This window comes from Manacus vitellinus, unplaced genomic scaffold, assembly GCF_001715985.3.
Source record: "Manacus vitellinus isolate BGI_N305 unplaced genomic scaffold, ASM171598v3 scaffold_1_pilon, whole genome shotgun sequence".
Taxonomy (NCBI): Eukaryota; Metazoa; Chordata; class Aves; order Passeriformes; family Pipridae; genus Manacus; species Manacus vitellinus.
Window position 1 is genome coordinate 18,737,945 of NW_021939396.1, and position 20,523 is coordinate 18,758,467.

Genomic DNA, 20,523 nt, shown 5'->3' on the forward strand with positions numbered 1-20,523 from the left:
AACAGCTTGCACATCTCACTGTAGTTATGCTTGCAGTATTGCTTCAAACATTATATTTCTACTTGTGCTCACAGTTAAGTTTTTGGATAAATGTACAGTCAGTGGATGGTCTCTGTTACACCCTACTGCTTTCTATTTCCCTTTCATTGTTTGCCACTCAAACACTGTTAAAAGTCTAATTATAGAAGACCTTTCATATCCTTTCTTGTGCTGCATCATGAAAAATGTTGTTGCTTTTTAACAGTAGTAATGCATCAAGTATCATATATAGTACATTTATGGCACACTGTAAATAATAAATATCAGCATAGCTACTTGCCCCTGCTGGAACAATTGTTGCTGGAATTGGAATGTATGAGATACACAGCCTACAATCTAGCTATGCAGCTTTCAGGGTATGTTTTAACAACCTCACACCCCTTTGTTTACTGCAACAGTCATGTCACAGGTCACAATACAGGCAGAAAAGCATCTGCTGGGCAAGAGGTGAATGGAATGTTTGACTCTGCTTCCATTGCTTTGGCCAGCATGCTTGAATAGGCAGTGCCAAGAAGAGCAGAACACAACGTACTTTCTACGCAAGATAACAACAGCTGGTAGATAGACCTTTAACTACTGAGAGGAAAGATCCATTTAAAAATAAATAAAAAAGAAAATTAAAAAAAAAAAGAAAATATATATAAAAGTAGCTCTGATGTTCCTGCGTTCCAAAATAGCTTTCCAGATGGGAAAAAATAAATATCACACTCTAAAGTTTCTGTCTGAATATAAAGTGCAAATTCTTCGCTGGGGAATTTTCAGATAATGGATCTGGGGATGGTCTGTTAATGACAACCCAAAGAAAGCATGTAGCCCGACCCAGTGGCATTTTCCTTACTGCTATTTGTATGTACATCTTAAATGTTAAGTGCATGGCCCAAGTATAAAAGATGGGGATGAATTACATGATTTTTTTAGTTCCTTTTAAATAAATTCGTTGCCCCAAACATATTTTTGAACTTGTAAATGATATGTTTTTCAAGCATTCCTGGACAGCTTTATATTTAGCAGAACAGTTTCAAGCAGAGTTTCTGTAAAATAGAACCAAAGACGTCTGGCCTTTAATCTTTCTAAATCCAACTTTCACTTGGTGTTGAAACCAAGCAAGTGATTTTCTTGGACGGTTGCTACTGAGACAGGATTTAAAATGAAACGATTGTCTCAATGGTAGATTTTCTGTCATGCTGCTGCTGTAAGACTACGTGACATACCTTCCTAAATTAAGTTTTAATAGCACAGACCTCTGTGGTCTTTGGTATTTATGCTTCTGCTGTATATTATATCTTCCAAGTTACAGGTACTCTAATATATGAGCATGCTTTCTCTACCAGCAACAATAGTGAAATGTTGTCTCTTGTGTAGAGAAAAGTGTTTATGCTTTTAAAATCTGAAAAATTCAGAAATATTTTCAGGTCTGCCTTTGAGGTGTGTTGAGCCATAATTGTGCCAACTGCGAAACCAATTCCTCCATCTCCCCAGTCCCCCCTCTCACTCTCAATTTTGAAGAATTTCAGCACTGGTGTAAAAAGTTGTTCATTAACAATTGTTTTTATTTATATAGATATATATAAACTATTTCTTTTGGCTGAGTGTGTCTCTGTATTGCTGAGCAAAGGGCTTTAATTTATAATGCTTTTTGGCTTGCCCTGGAGGTAAAGATTCCTATACCTTTTTCCTGTAGTTCTGCAAATAAGACTGTCAGTGGCTCCTGAGAGTTACAATGCAATAATTACCCTCCCTATTCATGGTTTAGACTTTATCACAATATTATTCTCTTTTTACTCTAAGCTGTTTTAAACACCTTCAGATCATTTATCCAGCTGCATTCATGTCCTTACCATGTCCAATATAATGCATACCTTATCATCATGTGGTTCACATTGAAAGCTAATTCTTTTATCTTTTCAACTAATCTTCTGGCATTACTGTGAAGATAAATCCCTAATCTCCCTCTCCCTGCTTTTCTGAAGTGACTTTTTTCCTTGACATGTTGTTCACTCTTACTTACTACAGGTACTTTACTTCTCTAGATCTTGTTATAGAATTTCTGCATAGGTTTCTTAATTATTTGCATGTTATAACTTGCTAATTGAATTTGGTAAAGTTTTCATTGGCTCTCTTCTGTTTACCACTTAACATCCCATAGGTAGTTTATGGTAATGTTCTGTAATGTGGGGTGGTAAACAAATTTTAGGAAGAAGGAAATAAGAAAAACTGTTGTACCTGTTTTTAAAAATCTACAGGAAAATCCACATATGCCAGAAAATGATGTGCACAGCTCTTTTGACCATTATTTTGCACTATAGTATGTGAAACATCTTCAGTCCTAATTGCAGTATTGTAACAAACAAATTTACAAATAGATTGTTAGCAAAATAAAGGTTCTCAAAGGAAAGAGTTTAAAACAGGTAGGAGATGGATGAGCAGAATTGTACTCAAGAATAAAAGGGCATTGAAAGGAATGTAGGCAGAGGTAACACCCATGTAGAAGGTTCTCCCTCCAAATCTTACAGCCACCAGCATGAGACTTGAGAACATCTGAGACACGCATCACTGGGTGTCTTTGCTTTCTACAATAAAACCTTCTCACTTTCACTTCTGCTTCTGCCTTGGTTGCAATCCCATGTCCTTGATGTTGCTCACATTCTGCATGTTTTCAAACACATGAATAAAATGTATCTTAAATTATAGTTCCAAAAAATCTAGGAGAAACATTTTGGTTAGGCAGAGAGACAGGAACTGATTTTAAAGACTCACTATTATCTTTATCAAGTATATTCTCTTTAAAACTGTTCTATTTCAAAAGGTTATCCTTGATTTAAAAAATCTTGCTGAGAAATTATTCTCTCTCAAAATGACGGCACTTTTGAAGTGCGACTTTTGCACAGTTCATCTTGACCTTTTAACATTTTTTTAAGCAAAGGGGAGATTTCTGTTGTCTCCTGAGTTATAAGTAAGAGATGTTTATTACATTAATATATACCAAGTATGCAAGTGCATTTAGCATATGTAGCTAACCTGAAGTTAAGGAAGCTCTAATTCCCTTTTCAAGTCCATTCTTTTTTTTTTCAACCTACACTTTGTCATATGCATATTTTTTTCCTCTCTTCTACAGCATTAGCACTGTGTTGTTCCCCTGTTTCATGCCTGCGATCATTCTTGCTTCCTCATGCCCTCTGTAGTCTGCTTCTCTCTTCCCATATTGGGTGGTGCTGCAGCTGGTCATATTTTGCCCTCAGCTCTTTATTGTGAGCTTTAGTGGAGACAGAGAAAAAGCCATCTTATTGAAAGAATATAGAAACTATAGGGATATGGCTGGCTCTGCAAACAAAGGATAAAAAAATCCTGAATTTGAGTAAAACTGGGAGTTTTCATGGTTTTCTCGAAGTATCACCTTGGTTATACAGATTTTAGTGCAGGATTTCTTCCATTCAAACTTGCATTAAAGTTACTGTTTGTGCTGCTGCAGGGATCAGATTGAGCAGATGAGAGTTGTTGGGAGTGCTGTGCCAGCACAGGAACTTGCCCAGCCAGTTGCATTGTAGTTTACAGTTGCTAGCAGTGTTTGGAGGTTCCTATTCAACAGACACATACTGTACTTACATTTTGAGCATGTTTAAGTTTTTGGGGGTGAACTCTCTAAAATTGAATGAATATATATTGGATGGATCATTTTCATGTATTTTAGTGCAAAGTTTCCTTTGTCAGGCAAACTTAAAAGCTTCTTTAGAGGTTCTCAGTAACAAAATCATGTCTGTCAGTTTGTAAATATCTAATATCAGGTGAATGTTGTAGTAGTATAAATTTCACCTGCGGGTAACTTATTTTAAGCTGAGCACTATTTCAGTAGTAACCAAGTAGTATGTGGAAATGTTTGCCAACATTTGCAGGCTTGGTACAAAATGTTTTATACCTTCTTCTAGTTTTTTGCATATTTTTATTCTGAAACAGTTAAAACTGCTATTTTACTTCAACAAGTGAATAACCAGTTTTTCTTTCCTGACCTTCTGTTTCTTGCCTGAACAAATGTAAAGTATCACAAGATCATTTACACAGGAGCTGTGTTCCAAAATATCATGGTCTTAGAGCACCACCTATAGGGTTTGCTCAAAATTTAAAAAGAAAGTGAACGATGCATGTGCAAGTGCAATCTTTCTGTATTTTGTGACTTTTTTGTCCCTAGATATAAGGGCAGGTTTTATGTTCTGTAGTTAATGTTAATACTTTACAGCATGAATAAAGCTCTAAAAAGAAGCATGTGAAAAACCATTTAAAGCAATGTTCTCTTACAGCTGTACAGGAAAGCAATAAACTTACTGAGTTTATTTTTGCTACTGTATTTAAGCTAACACAGAAAATTCTGACATTTTGCCAGCACTTTTGTCTTTTAATACTTCTAAACATATTTTTAGAAATGTATTTGTAATGCCATGCAGAAATATTTTAAAGTAATAATAGTAATAATTTAAGAGTATAACTTTTTATTGTATTAGAGCCAGACAATAATTTCAGGTCTTTATAGTATTGCAAAATTATTTTGAAAACTTGATTGTAAAAATAGAAAAAAAAAAATCCTCTTTACAAATTACTTTATTACAACTTTCGCACTGTTCTAAATGCAGTTCGTTTTTCATCATGTTTGCTTACTGTATCAGTTCTGATTTATTTTAATCAAATAGAAATTCTAGAAGCTTTTGGTGATTAGACAATAATGAAAATGCTTCCTCATTTGTTACAGTTCTTGTGTTTAAACTATTGTGTGTAAACTGATTGTGCTACCAGTAAACTTTAAGAGCTTGCAGGTTTTGGACTAGCAGTAAGAAAATTGAAAAATAAAAACACAGAGGGCAATTATTTTTAATGTGTTTTCTGACCACTGAAACTTCCTCATAATTTGAAGGTCTACAGTGAGAGTATTCTAGCCTTCCTACTACCTTGAAGGTTGTGAATCGGATACATGACAGGTGTTGTATATAAGGCTGCTAAGGGGAAAAAAACTAGGAAAACAAAACCACAAACTCAGTAAATACATTACTTGAAATAAAATCAGCAGAGCTGAGAACACTCCTGTAAGAGGAATAGCAGCTGAGTTAAGGCCAATGCAGAAAGCTACTCTACAATAAAGAATACAAATGGCTGAGTTACTTCAGTTGCATATAATTAGACCTATAAATATAAGCTTTCTAGTCCTTAATCAGAAAAGTAGTAACACAAGTCTCTCTTAAGAATAATCTCTTATGAACCTAACTTTTCATACTTATAAATGAAGTGTGCTGCAGTAAGTGCTCTTTGCCTTTCAAGCATTTGGAATCGTGTGTGAAGATCATTTCCATGTCAAGAACTGGGAGGCAGGTATTTAAATGGTGGTCAAACACTGGGTCTACCTAAGACAGGAAATTTCAACTACTTGATAATTTAGCTTCAAGTTATTTTGTACCTTCAATGCACTTGTCAGTTTAAGGTGTTAAGTTCATGGTTAAATTGAACTGAATCTTTGTAAAGGCCAAAAATAAAATTATGAAATACAAAATCTTTCACTTTAATATAAAGTTGTCAAAGTCTGTATAGAATAATGTTTTTTTTAATCTGTAATAATAATTGATATAAGTAAGAACTGCTGCACTGGCATTGTTGAAAAGCATGTTTTGGCTCACATGTTCCATTACAAACTCCTTTAGAAGCTGGGTTTTTTAATCGGTATATAATCTAATTAGTGCTGATTGGCTGGAGGTTTTTTCTGTCCTATTGGCTTTAAAAAAAAATGGAATTAATCAAATTACTTTCAATATATATGTATTTTTCAGCTTGTGGAGATATTCCAGAACAAATTCGATCACCAAGTGGAACAATCACAAGTCCAGGGTGGCCCTCTGAGTATCCTGCCCGAATTAATTGTAGCTGGTACATCCATGCCAACCCAGGGGAGATCATTACTATAAGGTAACAGTGCTCCTGTTTTATCCACATGGATCAAAGAAGTACTAACTAGACATTTTTAGCTGCCAACTGTGTATACTGTTTTTCTCTTCTTTCCTGTAAGTGAAGGATTTCAGTTTTGTCTGTTTTCTGCCTTTCCTGTTATCTGATTTGCTCTCACACAGCCATGTAGCCTTTGTTTTCAGCTGGAGAATTGGTGCCTAGCAAGAAGTTCAATGTGCTCATTTATTTGAATTCTTTTCAATGTGTCTGAAATATAAGAATTTTGCATTAAAAATGTGTAGAGGAAGTTCTGTAATGCTTCATTGCTATGAAGTCTCATGGTATGCTTAAAAATGTCAGGGACAAATAGCGAGTCAGTAGCTATGACTGCAGTTTTGGAAAGGCTGAGTTTTGATGTAGGGAGCTCCTCATAGTTTCACAAATCTTGTCACTTTTCTAAAGTAGTAATGTCAAAAATTTGTATCATAGATTGAAGTTCTTATCGATTCATTCGCCATTACTGGTTTATTTGAGCATCAAGATACAAGTTAATACCGTTTCATAGACTTGATCTTGAAACTGCATTACCTGCAGATTTACTTTGATTTCCAGTACAGACTTGCTGTGACATCAGTTATTCATTTAAAGTACTGCTTCTTAACTTAAACCATCTTTCTACTAAATATTCAACTGGCATAAATGCAATGTAAAGTGGGTAAAACTGTTTAGCTACTGGAACACTTTCTAAACTTTTTCATACTGTTTATTTTTAATAAAACTAATTTTCTCCCTTTCACATTGTTTTCTTCCATTCATATCACATTTCAGTTCTGATAAACTTCTCTGTTGTCTGTACAGACCTGTTTTGCCCAGATTGTCTCCCCTTCACACTTCATTACCATGACAGCCTGTCTTGATATAGTAGCCATACCATGACATTCCATAATACAATGTTTGGGTAGCCGAGTAGTGCAATTGGGAGAAAGCCTTACCTGAAAATATAATTTTGACCAATTTAGCTGTATTTTTAATGTCAAATCATATCGTTGTCATAAGTGTAGAATTAGCTAAAATTCTGATGGAATTTGGGTTAAACAGAACCACTTACTAATATATAAAAGTCATTAAATGAGACACAGAAGAGCAATTTCAATAACAGAATTTATTTTTATATGAAGACTTAATGTTTGTTTTTTGTAGAAAAACTGCTTCTTTAAGTAGTGGATGCAATATTTTGTTTAACTAAATGGATTCTTGTTGTCCTCATAATATAAAAGTATCACCACAAGGTTAAGTCCTATTCTTACAGGGATAGAGAAGCTGCTCTTTTATTTCATGCTAAAAAAACGTACAGCTAATTTCCATTTTTATGTGTAGTAATTCATCAGCTTGGTTGTGTAACATCTAGTTCAGTAGCAATTTTGACCTTTTCTGTTTTTCAGCTTTCAAGATTTTGATGTTCAGGGATCTCGGCGGTGCAGCTCAGACTGGTTAACAATTGGAAGCTACAAGAACGTTGAAGGCTACAGAGCATGCGGCTCTTCCATTCCCTCACCATACATCTCTTCACAGGATCATGTTTGGATCAGGTTTCATTCAGATGATAGCATCTCCAGAAAAGGCTTCAGATTAGCCTACTTTGCTGGTATGTTTCAAATGATACCTAGTATAATTTTATGGTTTCACCTTTTGTTTCATCTTTCAAGAAGTATTTCCATGTAGGAGGATAACTCCCTTTACAGGAAATACCTGTGGTCACTTCAAGGTTTATTGAAATTAGGGAAAATATATGTTAGTTAAGGTATTTTGATCCCATGCACAACTTGAATATTCAAAGTGGGAATCAATGATAGCAATAAGCAGAGTGAATGATTTGGGGAACAAAAAAAGTTACCTGTTAATACTAGGCACCTGGAAGGTTTTTTTTAACATAGTTTGAGATTTGAAATGTTTTCATTGGACTAAAATTAGTTGATTAAATTAGTTAGGTAGATTTCTGAGTATGATAAATATGGCAAGAGAGGGAAAAAATCATGTTTTGATACTGCAATATTCCCATCAATATTTATAACTCCATGTTATAACTTTCTTCTCAACCTCTTCCAGATTTTGCAATGCAGAAGGATTGAGTTAGAATGTAATCAGTACCTGAACAGGTCTAATGACACATATTCTACTAGTATTACCTCCACCTATGGAGCATATTCATTTAATTTAGGTAGGACAAGTCTAGTAGTTCAGTTTTACAAGTTTTGAAGTCGAGGCCAAGGTTCTATTTGACATCCTAATTTTATGAACTGTGTGTGAGTGTACTATGTATATAAAAATATGTATATATATGTAAGAGAACAAGAAGATGGTATCATTTATACTACATCTATTCTCCATGTTTGTTAGTGAAATGAACATTTTCTGTAAATTGATCACTGCCAGCACATACATTTTGCTCTCCTTTCACTCTTTGTCACCAAATTTGTTGACTTAAACACTCTTCAGCGTGCTTATAATGTTTATCACTCCTGTTTTCCTGCATTCACTTTTTAAAAACCTTAGCATTTGTGAAATTTTAAAAATGCGTTGCACATTTTAAAAAAATTATTTTAAGAAACAGTATTTATTCTTAATGCCTTATAATATACACTAAAGTAGAAAAAAAGGGAACAGAGGTGTGATATGACTTGACCTATCAGAGCAGATTAGTTGCAGCAAGGAAAATTCAGGCTCACTATGAAGACTTCTATCATGTTGAATGTTTAAGCACTGGAACTTTAAAAATACTTGATTGGAGAAGGCCCTTAAGAGCTTAATAACTTCAGTTAGCCTTGCTTTGAGCAAGTGATTTGATTACATAACCTTCATTCAAATCTGAATTGTTCTCTTGTAAAAAAAGAGAGAACATGCTTCTCCTGGGAACGTCTGGATTTTAGTGAGTTCATCATACTGTCTTTCCTGTTTTCTTTTTAAAGCCTTAAGTATAATGTTACTTAGAATGGGTATATATTTGTCTAATTATTTTCCGAATTACTGCTGTGTAGAACCATGTTCATTGCAGATGGTTTTTTAAATTTTTTTGGGGATTGACCATGACAGTTTGTTTTATAGCCAATTTTACAGTCTGTACTGTGTTTTTTAGCAATAATAGTGATTTAAAATGATACCGTGGTATTTGACTCAGCTTAAATGTTGGAGAAGTGAATTAACTTGGTTCTCAGTTGTGTTTCTGTGTTTCACATGGTTGGAACTTTAATAAGTGAAGACCTGAAAAATATCCTTGATGTTGTAAGTGCAGTAGTAGACAGTAGACCACATTTTCTTCAATAAAGGTGTCTCTTGACATATTCTTCTCCCCGTAATAATTTAAAAAAAATAAAAAAAGAGACCAGACCAGAAAACCCCACAAAACCCTCACCTCCACATTTTCTGGACCATTACCTGGATTCTTAACTTTTAAAGTACCGTTTTTTGTTCAGGCAAGTATGCATCTGCATTTGCTGCGCTCTCAGTTACTGGAGGAGAGGCAGGAGCAAACAGTGGGAGGACTTAAAGACAGAGACTCCTCTTTGGTTGCAGTAATATGTAATTTTCAGCTGTCAGCTTTTCTCTTGCCATAGATTCTTTGGTACCAAATAGAAACCTATGAAAGCAGAAGAGAGAAAGCTTTTAATGGAAAGGAATTTGAAGAGGTTACCAGTACTGCAGCACAAAATGTTTCTGTATTTTGAGTGATAGAGAAGAGAAACAGTATTTTTTTAACTTATTTTTAGCACTTTAGAAGTCAGATTTCTCAATAGCTATAAATGAGCATTGTTTTCTTGATTGGGTTAAAGTTAATTGACTGGAAGCAGCTAAGGGTAAGGTTCATGCAGATTTGCTGATGGAAATTTGACTTGAAAAAACTGTTCTGTCCTGAAATTTACTGGAAGTTGCTGTTTTTTACAGAGACTTCAAGTAGCTGGTTTGCCATTCTGGAGTACCTGCTGCAACAAATGCGTATGCAACACAAACCATGGAAGTGCTAAACTCTTAAGATATTTTTTTTTTCTTTCAGGGAAATCTGATGAACCAAGTTGTGATTGTGACCAGTTTCATTGTGCTAATGGGAAGTGTATTCCAGAAAGCTGGAAATGTAATAATATGGATGAATGTGGAGACAACTCGGATGAAGAAATCTGTGCCAAAGCTAATCCTCCGACAGCTACTTCCATTCAATCTTGTGCTTCCAATCAGTTCCAGTGTCTTTCCCGCTTCACCAAGCTTTACACTTGCCTTCCAGAGTCTTTAAAATGTGATGGTAACATTGATTGTCTTGACCTAGGAGATGAAATAGACTGTGCTGTGCCAACATGTGGGCAGTGGTTAAAATACTTTTATGGTACTTTCAGTTCTCCCAACTATCCTGACTTCTACCCACCTGGCAGCAACTGCACCTGGCTGATAGACACTGGTGATCATCGCAAAGTAATCTTGCGATTCACTGATTTTAAACTTGATGGTACAGGTTATGGAGACTATGTTAAAATATATGATGGATTAGAGGAGAATCCACGGAGGCTGTTGCGTGTACTAACAGCATTTGACTCTCATGCTCCCCTCACAGTTGTTTCATCCTCAGGACAGATAAGAGTGCATTTTTGTGCTGACAAAGTGAATGCTGCAAGAGGATTCAATGCAACGTATCAAGTAGATGGCTTCTGTTTGCCCTGGGAAATCCCATGCGGTGGAAATTGGGGTTGCTACACAGAGCAACAACGCTGTGATGGCTACTGGCACTGTCCAAATGGAAGAGATGAAACCAACTGCACCATGTGCCAAAGAGATGAGTTTCCCTGCTCTCGAAATGGTGTTTGCTACCCTCGTTCAGATCGCTGCAACTACCAGAACCATTGCCCTAATGGTTCGGATGAAAAGAATTGTTTCTTCTGTCAGCCAGGAAATTTTCACTGCAAAAATAACCGCTGTGTGTTTGAGAGCTGGGTTTGTGATTCTCAAGATGACTGTGGCGATGGCAGCGATGAAGAGAATTGCCCAGTCATTGTGCCCACTAGAGTGATAACTGCAGCTGTCATTGGGAGTCTCATTTGTGGATTGCTGCTTGTCATTGCACTGGGATGTACTTGTAAATTGTACTCACTCAGGATGTTTGAGCGAAGGTAAGTAGAACAGATGGTCTTGAGAGTTCAAATGTATTAAATGGTTTTGTGTCCTTTTTGTTTGTACTTGAAGCAGTTTTATTATCATACAGACATTGTTGTGCGTGATTTCTAAAGACATTGTTCCTTTTTCTTTGAGAGTAAAAAGAGGTCAGTTAATCATAAGAGTATCTCAAGTTGGAACCTAGAATCTGACTCCCTGCTCCTGGCAGGACATCTAAAACTAAACCTTCCTGAGACCTGTGGCTCAGCATCATCCAGATGCTTGTTGAACCCTGATGAGCTTGGTGCCATGACCCAATTCCCTGGGGAGCTTGTTCCAATGACTGACCACTCTCTCAGTGAAGAAAAGAGGATATATTCTAATCTATTGAGGCTTAGCTTTCAGATGTTGTTACCAAAAAGAAAGTGTGGGACAAACTGCAATTAATTAAATTGCAATTAATGTTTCAGTTCTGTATTTGACAGCATGTTTCTTTTCTATTGTAGACTAGCTCATACCAGGATTATGCATTCTTCAGTTTTTATAAAATAATGTGAGCATCTCTCATGGTGCTTTTTATATTTAACCCGTATTTTTGGGCTGGTTTTTTTGTTTGTTTTTTAAGGAATTTATTTTTGGGTTGATTTTTTTTGTTCTTATTTCAGCTGGACAGACCCATAACAATGGGACATAGGACCCATGGACAGACCCATAGGACTGAAAGGACATATTGTATATTCTTTGTCAATTAAATTTCAATTAAATTAGCAAAACTTCTGCTGCTGAAATTTATTATTTCAGATTATAATAGTCTGATGTACTTTTAATCTTTAAAATCTATAAATCAGTGTCTTATATATTCTGAAATTTCTTTTCTCTTCAAAAGATCATTTGAAACTCATTTGTCAAGGGTCGAGGCTGAGCTGTTAAGAAGAGAAGCTCCTCCATCCTATGGACAATTAATTGCCCAGGGTTTAATTCCACCGGTTGAAGATTTTCCTGTTTGTTCACCAAATCAGGTAAGCTTTCAAAATAGCAGGCAGACGACCTAAATTTTAAGGAGACTGAAATAAAGATTTTTTAACTTTCATCTGCATTCTTTTGTTCTACAGCATTTCCTTTTCTTCCTTTCAAGTCAATAACGTTACACTAATGATTAACCATTGGACAAAATCATAATACAGTAACACCACTCAGGTTTTTTTGCAGGCCTTTCTGTTGATAATGAATGCCGGTAATGCACACTATAGAACCTCTCTTGCATGAAAAGTAATAGATTGGTAGATCTAATTGTATGTTCTCTATTAACGTTGTGTAAGTTAAGACTGCAGGATAGCACTTGGAAATTTGCGAAAGAAGAATTAAAACTTCTAATGCAGAATGCTAGTTGATATCCACATGTGCTTGGGTACAACCATGCCCATAGAAAAGATGATGGAAAAGGCAAGGCTGTAATATCATATAAAATTAACATGAACGAGTAACAAAGTAAAAGCCAGTAAATGGCAACTAATAGTGTCTAGTCATCCAGATTCTCATATATATGATTAGCACAATTCTTAACTTGGTTAATGAATGAGGTTTCTATCATAACAACTTTGAAAGACATTTTCAATTAACTAAAGTTACAAAGCTCCTCTGAGAAACAGAAGAAAAGTCCTAGTCTAAGAATCCTGCTGTGCAGTATTAGAGTTGGGATTAACTTGTATTATGTGTTGCAATTAATACAGCAAAGTTTACTGTTAGCAGATATTGCTGAACATGTAAGAAAAATAGTTACAAGACCATTACATGTTCTTTCATGCATACATGTTCACAAGCAGCTATGATCTGCCCCAAAGGATTCGGGAGAGGAAAAGTTTGCATGAGAGGCTTTGCAAATGTGTCAGAAAGAAGATACTGTAAAGATTTTTCAGGAGCTAAATTAGCACTAAACTTCATTCACAAACTTAGTAATAAATGCCTAAAATGAACACCATGGAATCCCTCATTCTTGTTGGATGAGTAGTTGTGGTTATAATAAAGATCAATAAGTTCCTGTTTCAAAATGGTTCTGTACTTTTCAAATTTGGCTTGCTGTCCTCTTCTCCAAAATTAGGCTTCACCAGTTTGTGACGGATCTGTGCTCACAAGTCTCTTTAGGCAGGGTTAGCTGAAGGAAGTCTATTAAGACGGTGCAGTTGTCATGCCCAGATGTGCAAGTCCTTTAGTACAGGTAACTTGGAACAAACTCCTGCAGATCCCTACCCTGTGTGGGACACTTCAGGTTTGATGTACATGAACATGTGTAGTAATTAAGATTTGCAGGAAAAACCTGGCTAGCTCAGACCCATTTTTCATCATGAAACCTCACAAAGGTGACCTAAGATCTTGTTTTTTACTAAGATGAAATCTCCTCATAGAATTTTTCTGGAAAATCCAGACATGTAGTGGCAGTCAGAGTTTGGTACTGGATCTGTTAAAAAGCTGTGCAATTATTAAAATTTTCTTTTATCTTTAGTTTGACTTTAATTGAATTAACCACTGTTGCTTTGGATATATTTTAAATTATTTTTCAGAATTACAATATAATGGAATCATATGGCAATCTTTTGTAATTAAACACAACAAAAGATTCATTGTCTTTCTCTGTAACTATGATTTAACACTCCATAAAAATATTGATGCCTATACAATAGTTTTCAACAATGAAAGAGTGTTACTGAACTCTCACTATGAAGACCAGTGTTTCAGATAAGACTTGTGGCCTTGAAAACTGAAGTAGCTATACTGGGCAATTAACTAGCATAAAAATAAGGAATAGTAGTGAGCATGCCATCATCTTCAAAAGTAATAAAAAGTCATTCTGGAGTCATTGATGCTTCCATGATAAAAACTTCTACTTAACCAATGAAGTTGCACGATTTAAAAACTTTGTTTTTCAGAGCTGAGAACATCAGTAAAAGTAAAAGCTCAAGGCAATGTAAATGGAATTCTATAAATTATAAAACTCTAGTTTTTAATACAGTTAAGTATTGGGGGAGTCAATGTTAAGTCGTGTTCAACTTTGTTTTGAGCAATATATACATTTAAGATTGCAAATCTCAGTAGGACTGAAGATAGTTCAAGTTTTCTCAAAGTCTCAATCTAGAGGAATCTTGAGTGCTCTAAATTGTATGTAATGCTTTCCGTCTAAATCTGATGCCTTCAGAGCTGGATTTTTGAGGATGAGTAGCAATCTCTTCAGTAGCTTTTGAAAGTAAGGCTGCTGAACACGTATTTATATGCTTGAATTCAAATGCCATCTTGTGAACTATTGGAAGGGAAGAGGTAGGTTGTGCATGAGGTATTGTTTGGATACTGTGTTGTATTGTCTGAAGGGTGGTGGTAGGGAGCTGATGGTGACAGCATGACACAACTGAAGTGTTTGTAAACAAAGGGAAATATGTGCATATATGTTAAGGGTTTGATTGGGGAAAAATGGCTGTTCTGAAGAATATTCTTTATTTTTGCTGTAATCTTCATTAAAAGTTGTGAATATTATCCTGTAATTAAACACATTCATGAATATCTTTAGAATCATGGGCATATGGCAGATCTTCTGCCCTATTTGAGAATTGAGCTACTCAGCTGAGGCAGTGTTTTCTGTGTAAGTTTGACTAAGGGATCTGCAAGTCACAGGTGTTAATGTGTTTGTGTTACTTTACAGTTGAAAAGTTATACAAAGTTTTAAAGAGGAAAATTCAGGCATGCATTCCTCTATAAGTGAATGGCTGGAAAATACATACTGAATTTGGAAAATGTATGATTTAAAACACATAAGATAACTTTATTTAAACGGAGGCATTAAAACATTTTGAAACAGGAATTAACTGATTATGCCAAAATGGGAAAAAAAACAAACTACAAGGCTCTGCTGGAGAAGATATTTAATTTAGTCCCTTTGAGGCAGCCCTATAGTAGTGGCTAAGAAAAGGTGGTCACCTCTGTTAAATCTTTCTGAAAGATTTTGTTTTCAAATCCTAAAGTTTTTGAGTCATGTTTTTTGTGCTTTTCTTTAAAATTTACAGTGACTACTTTACCTTCCTTGTAAGACTATTTGTAACTATTTGCCTGCTGTATTGGGTCTGTGGTTGTACCATATCCTGATTATAGTGCCTTGCTTTTCACTTTGCTGTTATTTAAAGATCCTTGTTTTGGGCAGAAATGTACCTTATATATACCTCATTGCTATTTTATCCCCTTCCATATGTATTTTCACTTAATTTCCTTGTTCATAATATTTTTTTCCTCTAGAAAATCTAGACTTTTGTCATGCCGACTTTTTTTTAAAATAGCATATTGCTACGTTTACCAGATCCTTATTATTAAAGTGCAACATGTTTTAATATTTAAGGCTCTACATTTTACTTCGTGGTTATAGGCTGTTTCGCACAACCATTATCATTCTTTCTTTGTTAGAACAGTACCAACATACTATTAACACTTGCTTGTTGCTTGTCTTCCCATTTAGGCTTCAGTTCTGGAAAACCTGAGGCTGGCAGTACGATCTCAGCTTGGATTTACCTCAATCAGACTTCCTATTGCTGGCAGATCAAGTAATATTTGGAATCGAATTTTTAATTTTGCAAGGTCACGCCATTCTGGATCGTTGGCATTGGTCTCAGCAGATGGAGATGATGTTGCCAACCAAAGTACTAATAGAGAAACTGAAAGAAATAATACTCACAGAAGTTTATTTTCAGTTGAATCTGATGATACAGACACAGAAAATGAAAGAAGAGACACAGCAGGAGCAGTTGGTGGTGTTGCTGCCACCTTGCCTCAAAAAGTCCCTCCTGCAACAGCAATAGAAGCAACAGTGGGAGCGTGTGGGAGTTCCTCTGCTCAGAGTGGCAGTGGCAGTAACACGGATGGTGGAAGAGAAGTGACGAGTGTAGAGCCCCCGAGCACGAGTCCTGCACGTCACCAGCTCACGAGCGCACTCAGTCGTATGACTCAAGGCTTGCGCTGGGTGCGCTTCACTTTAGGGAGATCAAGCTCAGTGAATCAGAACCAAAGTCCTTTGAGACAGCTTGATAATGGGGTAAGTGGAAGAGAAGAGGATGATGATGTTGAAATGTTAATTCCAGTCTCTGATGTAGCATCAGACTTTGACATGAATGACTGTTCAAGACCTCTACTTGATCTCAGCTCAGATCAAGGACCAGGGCTTAGACAGCCTTACAGTGCAACGCATCACAGTGTAAGGTCATGCAGTCGAGATGGCCCCTGTGAGAGCTGTGGCATCGTACACACTGCCCAGATACCTGACACTTGCTTAGAGGCAACAGTGAAAAATGAAACTAGTGACGATGAGGCATTATTACTCTGCTAGGTACGGATTGTTTAGGAAAGATTGTGTACAAGTTGGAGCAATATCTGTCATTGTTTTGTACTTCACAGTTAAAACTAGTTTTTAGTTTTAAAAAATCCAGGACAACAGTATGTTAAAACTACTTTAGCCTGTGTGGTTGATTAAACTTTTCTTATACTGGATGACATTATGGAACTATTAGAGTGAACATTTTAATGGCTCTGAATACACAGTGTGTATCCAGTATAATCAGATTACTCCTTAAACCGAAGTTTTCCCAGTTAGTTTCAAATTTAGTTTATCCTGGTACTGTAGTTCAAACCAGAAACATGGCTGCTCAAGACTCATTTGGCTGCCTGTTTAACCCCATATTAACAGGTGAATTTGTACAGAATTCTTTTCATTTAGGAATTGACTCTGTTGTATTATTGCCAACATACTTGTAACTTAATATACTAAGTACTGGTAAGGATTGTTAATGTAAAATATGTACTTTTCTTTAAGTTTATACAACACTTTGTCTAAATATTCTTAAATTTCATCATAATGTGAACTTATTTAAAGGGAGGAGAAACTTTCTCCAGGAGCATTCTTTTTCTTTCAGAAGTACAAAATGCAATGATATATGAAATTTAGACATAATAGATAAACTGATGGCAAAAGCTTTTATAGCACTGACTTTCCTAAACTGCAGTCTAATATGGTACAGCCAAATTGTATGTAAAATCCCCAGTCATTAGTCTTTTCGATTTGAAGTAAAAAAGGGCCGAAGATATTACAATATGTGTTAGTTCTTTAAACATCTGATATGTACAAATACACTACAGAATAAGTTCCAACTGGTAATAGATCTTTCCCTAATACTGTAGGGTATAAAGCTTGTTTGGACTCAAGGGATTTGCACTAAAATCATATTAAGGTCTCTAATGAGCTTAGTGCACAAGCACTATCACTTTAAGTACTATTATTGTCTAATATTGCAATGGCTATATATTTCCATGGCTCTTTTCTTGGGGTGTTGCATTTTTGTTGCAATTGAATTTGCTTTACTAATTCCCTATTTATTCGTTGTATTTAAAAACTGGTTTACTTGGTTGCAGACTGGTTGTTTAAAAAAAAAATAAACCCCTTTTGTGTATTTTTTTATGATGTTACATGTTGGAGCAAAACAGATCAGTGAGAAAAAAAGCTCATAACTTCCAATTTTGTGATAAGCAGGTTAATATGTGGCTACTAGTGTGACAACAAGAAACTACACTTTTAAAAACAAAAATGTCAACTACTGTTTTATTTATTCTTTGCCAGTCTGTTTTCAGTAGGCTTAAAGATCCAGTATGAAATGTATTTGTGTGTGATTGTATGCTATTTATTAAATTTTAAATACTTTGTTGAATGTCATTTTAAAGCATGTTTAAAGTCTTGTGCATTTCTGTCGTGTTATGCTGTCGGGCAGAACTGACTAAAATTTTAATATGTATCAAAATTAAATTGAATTTTTGTTATGTTTCTGAGGTACTTTTAAAGATAAATCCAAGGTCTGTCTGGCTTTTTATTTTTTTAAATCCTCATCTCTGAAGTACAAATCACATGCAGAAGAAACAAACAATTGAACGGATTCCAAAGTGTACATATCTTCTCCCTCTTCTCTTCATTCACAGACACTGGGATGAGAAAAATAAGCGATTTTAACATCTGGTTGATTTTTTCATGACAGTTAGCAGGTAAATTCTGAGTTCAGGACACAATTATGTAGATTTGTGCTTTTGAGGAATGTTATGTGCAATACAGTTGTAAAAAATTTTATTATTATAATGACCCATGCGGTTTCAAGTTTCAGAACAGATCACATCACACTGGTACCAGATCAGGTACAGGTTGGCCCATAATTACACATACTCGAGTAAAAGTCATCAATGGCCATTTTTATTCACATTGAATAATATCTAAATCTGTGGGCAATCTTTAGTCTGATTTCAGTAGCATTGCTTTTAGAGCAGGCAACTTTGCAATAGGAACATGGTAACGCACCCTGAAATATATGTGAACGGTATGTCCTGGTATAAAATACTGGGTTTTTAAACCTTCCTAACTAGTTGTCATTAGAAACTGGTTACAGAAATGCTTGTCCCTGAGGCAGATAAATTTTGAAGAAAGTCTTCACAGAATACCTTTGGCGTTAAACACACATAGTGATCTAAATTTGTTCCATTAGATGCCCCAAATAGCATGTACCTATGGACTCCATATTGCAGATGTAAAAAGAACACAATGTTTAATTTGTTTTAAAGGAGAAATGCTACACATTTAAATGAGAAGTTGGATTTGATTGAGAATTTGGAAAATTGTAAATAAAATTCATATTTGTATGAGGCAAATTTGTTGCAGTGATTTTTTTCTTGGTGATATTAAAAGGAGTGATCATTTTTTCCTTTGAGTAATGTATTAGTGGTTGGAGTTGTATTTGTTTAGTTTGCTTTTATGAAGGCTTCTAATAGGTCATTATTACCCCATTTCTTTTCATTCTAGAGAGCTTGAATTAGTGTTTTGTTTAATTGATCCTTGATTTAGCTGTGCTACAATGCTAGAGCATTTTGAACAAAAGTCAGAATTATTTACTGTGGAATTACCTTGTTTTCTGTAATAAATTACTTTCATCTGAAAGCTTTGAAGAATGCAGGTTATTGTGAGGCAAGTTTTCTCCTCGTGTAAAGCTTTTTAAGCGTGGAAAGAGTTTGTCATTGTTCCTTTTCACATATCACACTTCTTTTGTCATTTGATTTGCACTGAAACATTTACGGCTAAGTTTCTGAGGGTTTGTTTTGTTTCCAAGGTAAAGTCCATTTTCAGTACAAGTTCAGCAAGTATTGCTGATAACTCTTCTTTCAAAGCAGGTTCCTGGAGAGGATACTGGAATTAGTTACAGTATCATGTGTTCCACTTCCCATCCAAATGCCAAAGCAAGAACTTGTGTCAAAACTTGCATTCAGTCTGAGAAAGTCACAGTTCAAGTTAAGACACAAATACTTTGTCAGTGAGTCTTTATTTTAAAGGCTCGCAGCAGATCAAATCACGACTTTTACTTTTGAGATGAGTTTTTACTTCCTTTCTGAAAAGTGAATGTTTCATTCTCCTGCAGCTGTTTGACCGTGACAGTTGTCCTGAGGAAGTGCTGCACATTTCCCATAAATCTTAAGTCAACAGCTTTAATCTTCCTGTAATTGGGATGAACCTTTTTGTGGAGTGTGTTCTGTTGGTTTGCAGGGGTTTTTTGACTGTATCTCTTTCCTTCTTCCCTTGTGGGTTTCTGCAAATAAGCACTTGGTAACTGAACTCCTGCAGGACATCAGCTACAGCTCAGTTGCCCAAAATGGGATATGTTCTGAAAGGACAAGGGAGGAGTCTATCTTGTCCCTTTGCCAACTCACCAAAAGTATGGAGAGGTAAGCAGACTGATGGTTACAACTCTTTCCCTAGTATCCTCCATTGGAATTTCACTACTGTAGTTAGCTTTCCCTCATCAAAGTAGATTAAAGTCCATAATTACTGGACTTGAAATAGAGAAGTTTTATAGCAGAACATTCAAGTCAGTGTGTCCGGTTCAGGCATCCGCTCACATGCAGTACCTCCCTGTGGTCTATCTGGTGAATAGTAACTTGAGGGAAGAGAATGTAGTGTTCACTAAACTGAAGTATCGTCTGAGAATTCAGAACGACAAGACTCCCACATCGGTGATGGAGTTAATGGGAGATGTTGCTCTATAAGCAGTCTTGGTTACTGATTCCTAGTCATGCTTTGTGAAAAGGCATTTGGCATTAACAAAACTTAGCTAATCATTGTGAATATCCAGGTACAAATTAATGTTTGTGGTATTTCCACAGACACACACTGAAATCTAGCAGAACAGTTTAGCTTTCAGCATTAATTCCTCCTTGTGAGCAAGTGGCATCATACTATCAAAGAACAAAAGAAAAGATACAATCTGAAATACTTGCATTCAATTTGGAAGATTTTTTTTTTTCAGATTACAGTTACCTTGTATGCTGCTTGTGCAGGAAAGAAAGGGATGAAACACAGGAGGCAAAACCAACTAAGATGAA

At 35.6% G+C, this 20,523-nt stretch overlaps 1 protein-coding gene across 1 annotated transcript in view; it reads left to right on the forward strand.

The window, feature by feature from the left end:
- Positions 1-18,801, forward strand: part of LRP12 (LDL receptor related protein 12) — a 48,042-nt gene extending 29,241 nt beyond the window's left edge. Inside the window, exons 4-8 of the mRNA XM_029959278.1 lie at positions 5,844-5,979; positions 7,401-7,603; positions 10,007-11,108; positions 11,978-12,110; positions 15,584-18,801. Of these exons, the coding sequence (XP_029815138.1) occupies positions 5,844-5,979; positions 7,401-7,603; positions 10,007-11,108; positions 11,978-12,110; positions 15,584-16,447 (2,438 nt within the window). The 3' untranslated portion in view covers positions 16,448-18,801. The remainder of the gene's footprint in view (positions 1-5,843; positions 5,980-7,400; positions 7,604-10,006; positions 11,109-11,977; positions 12,111-15,583) is intronic.
- Positions 18,802-20,523: the final 1,722 nt, after the last annotated feature.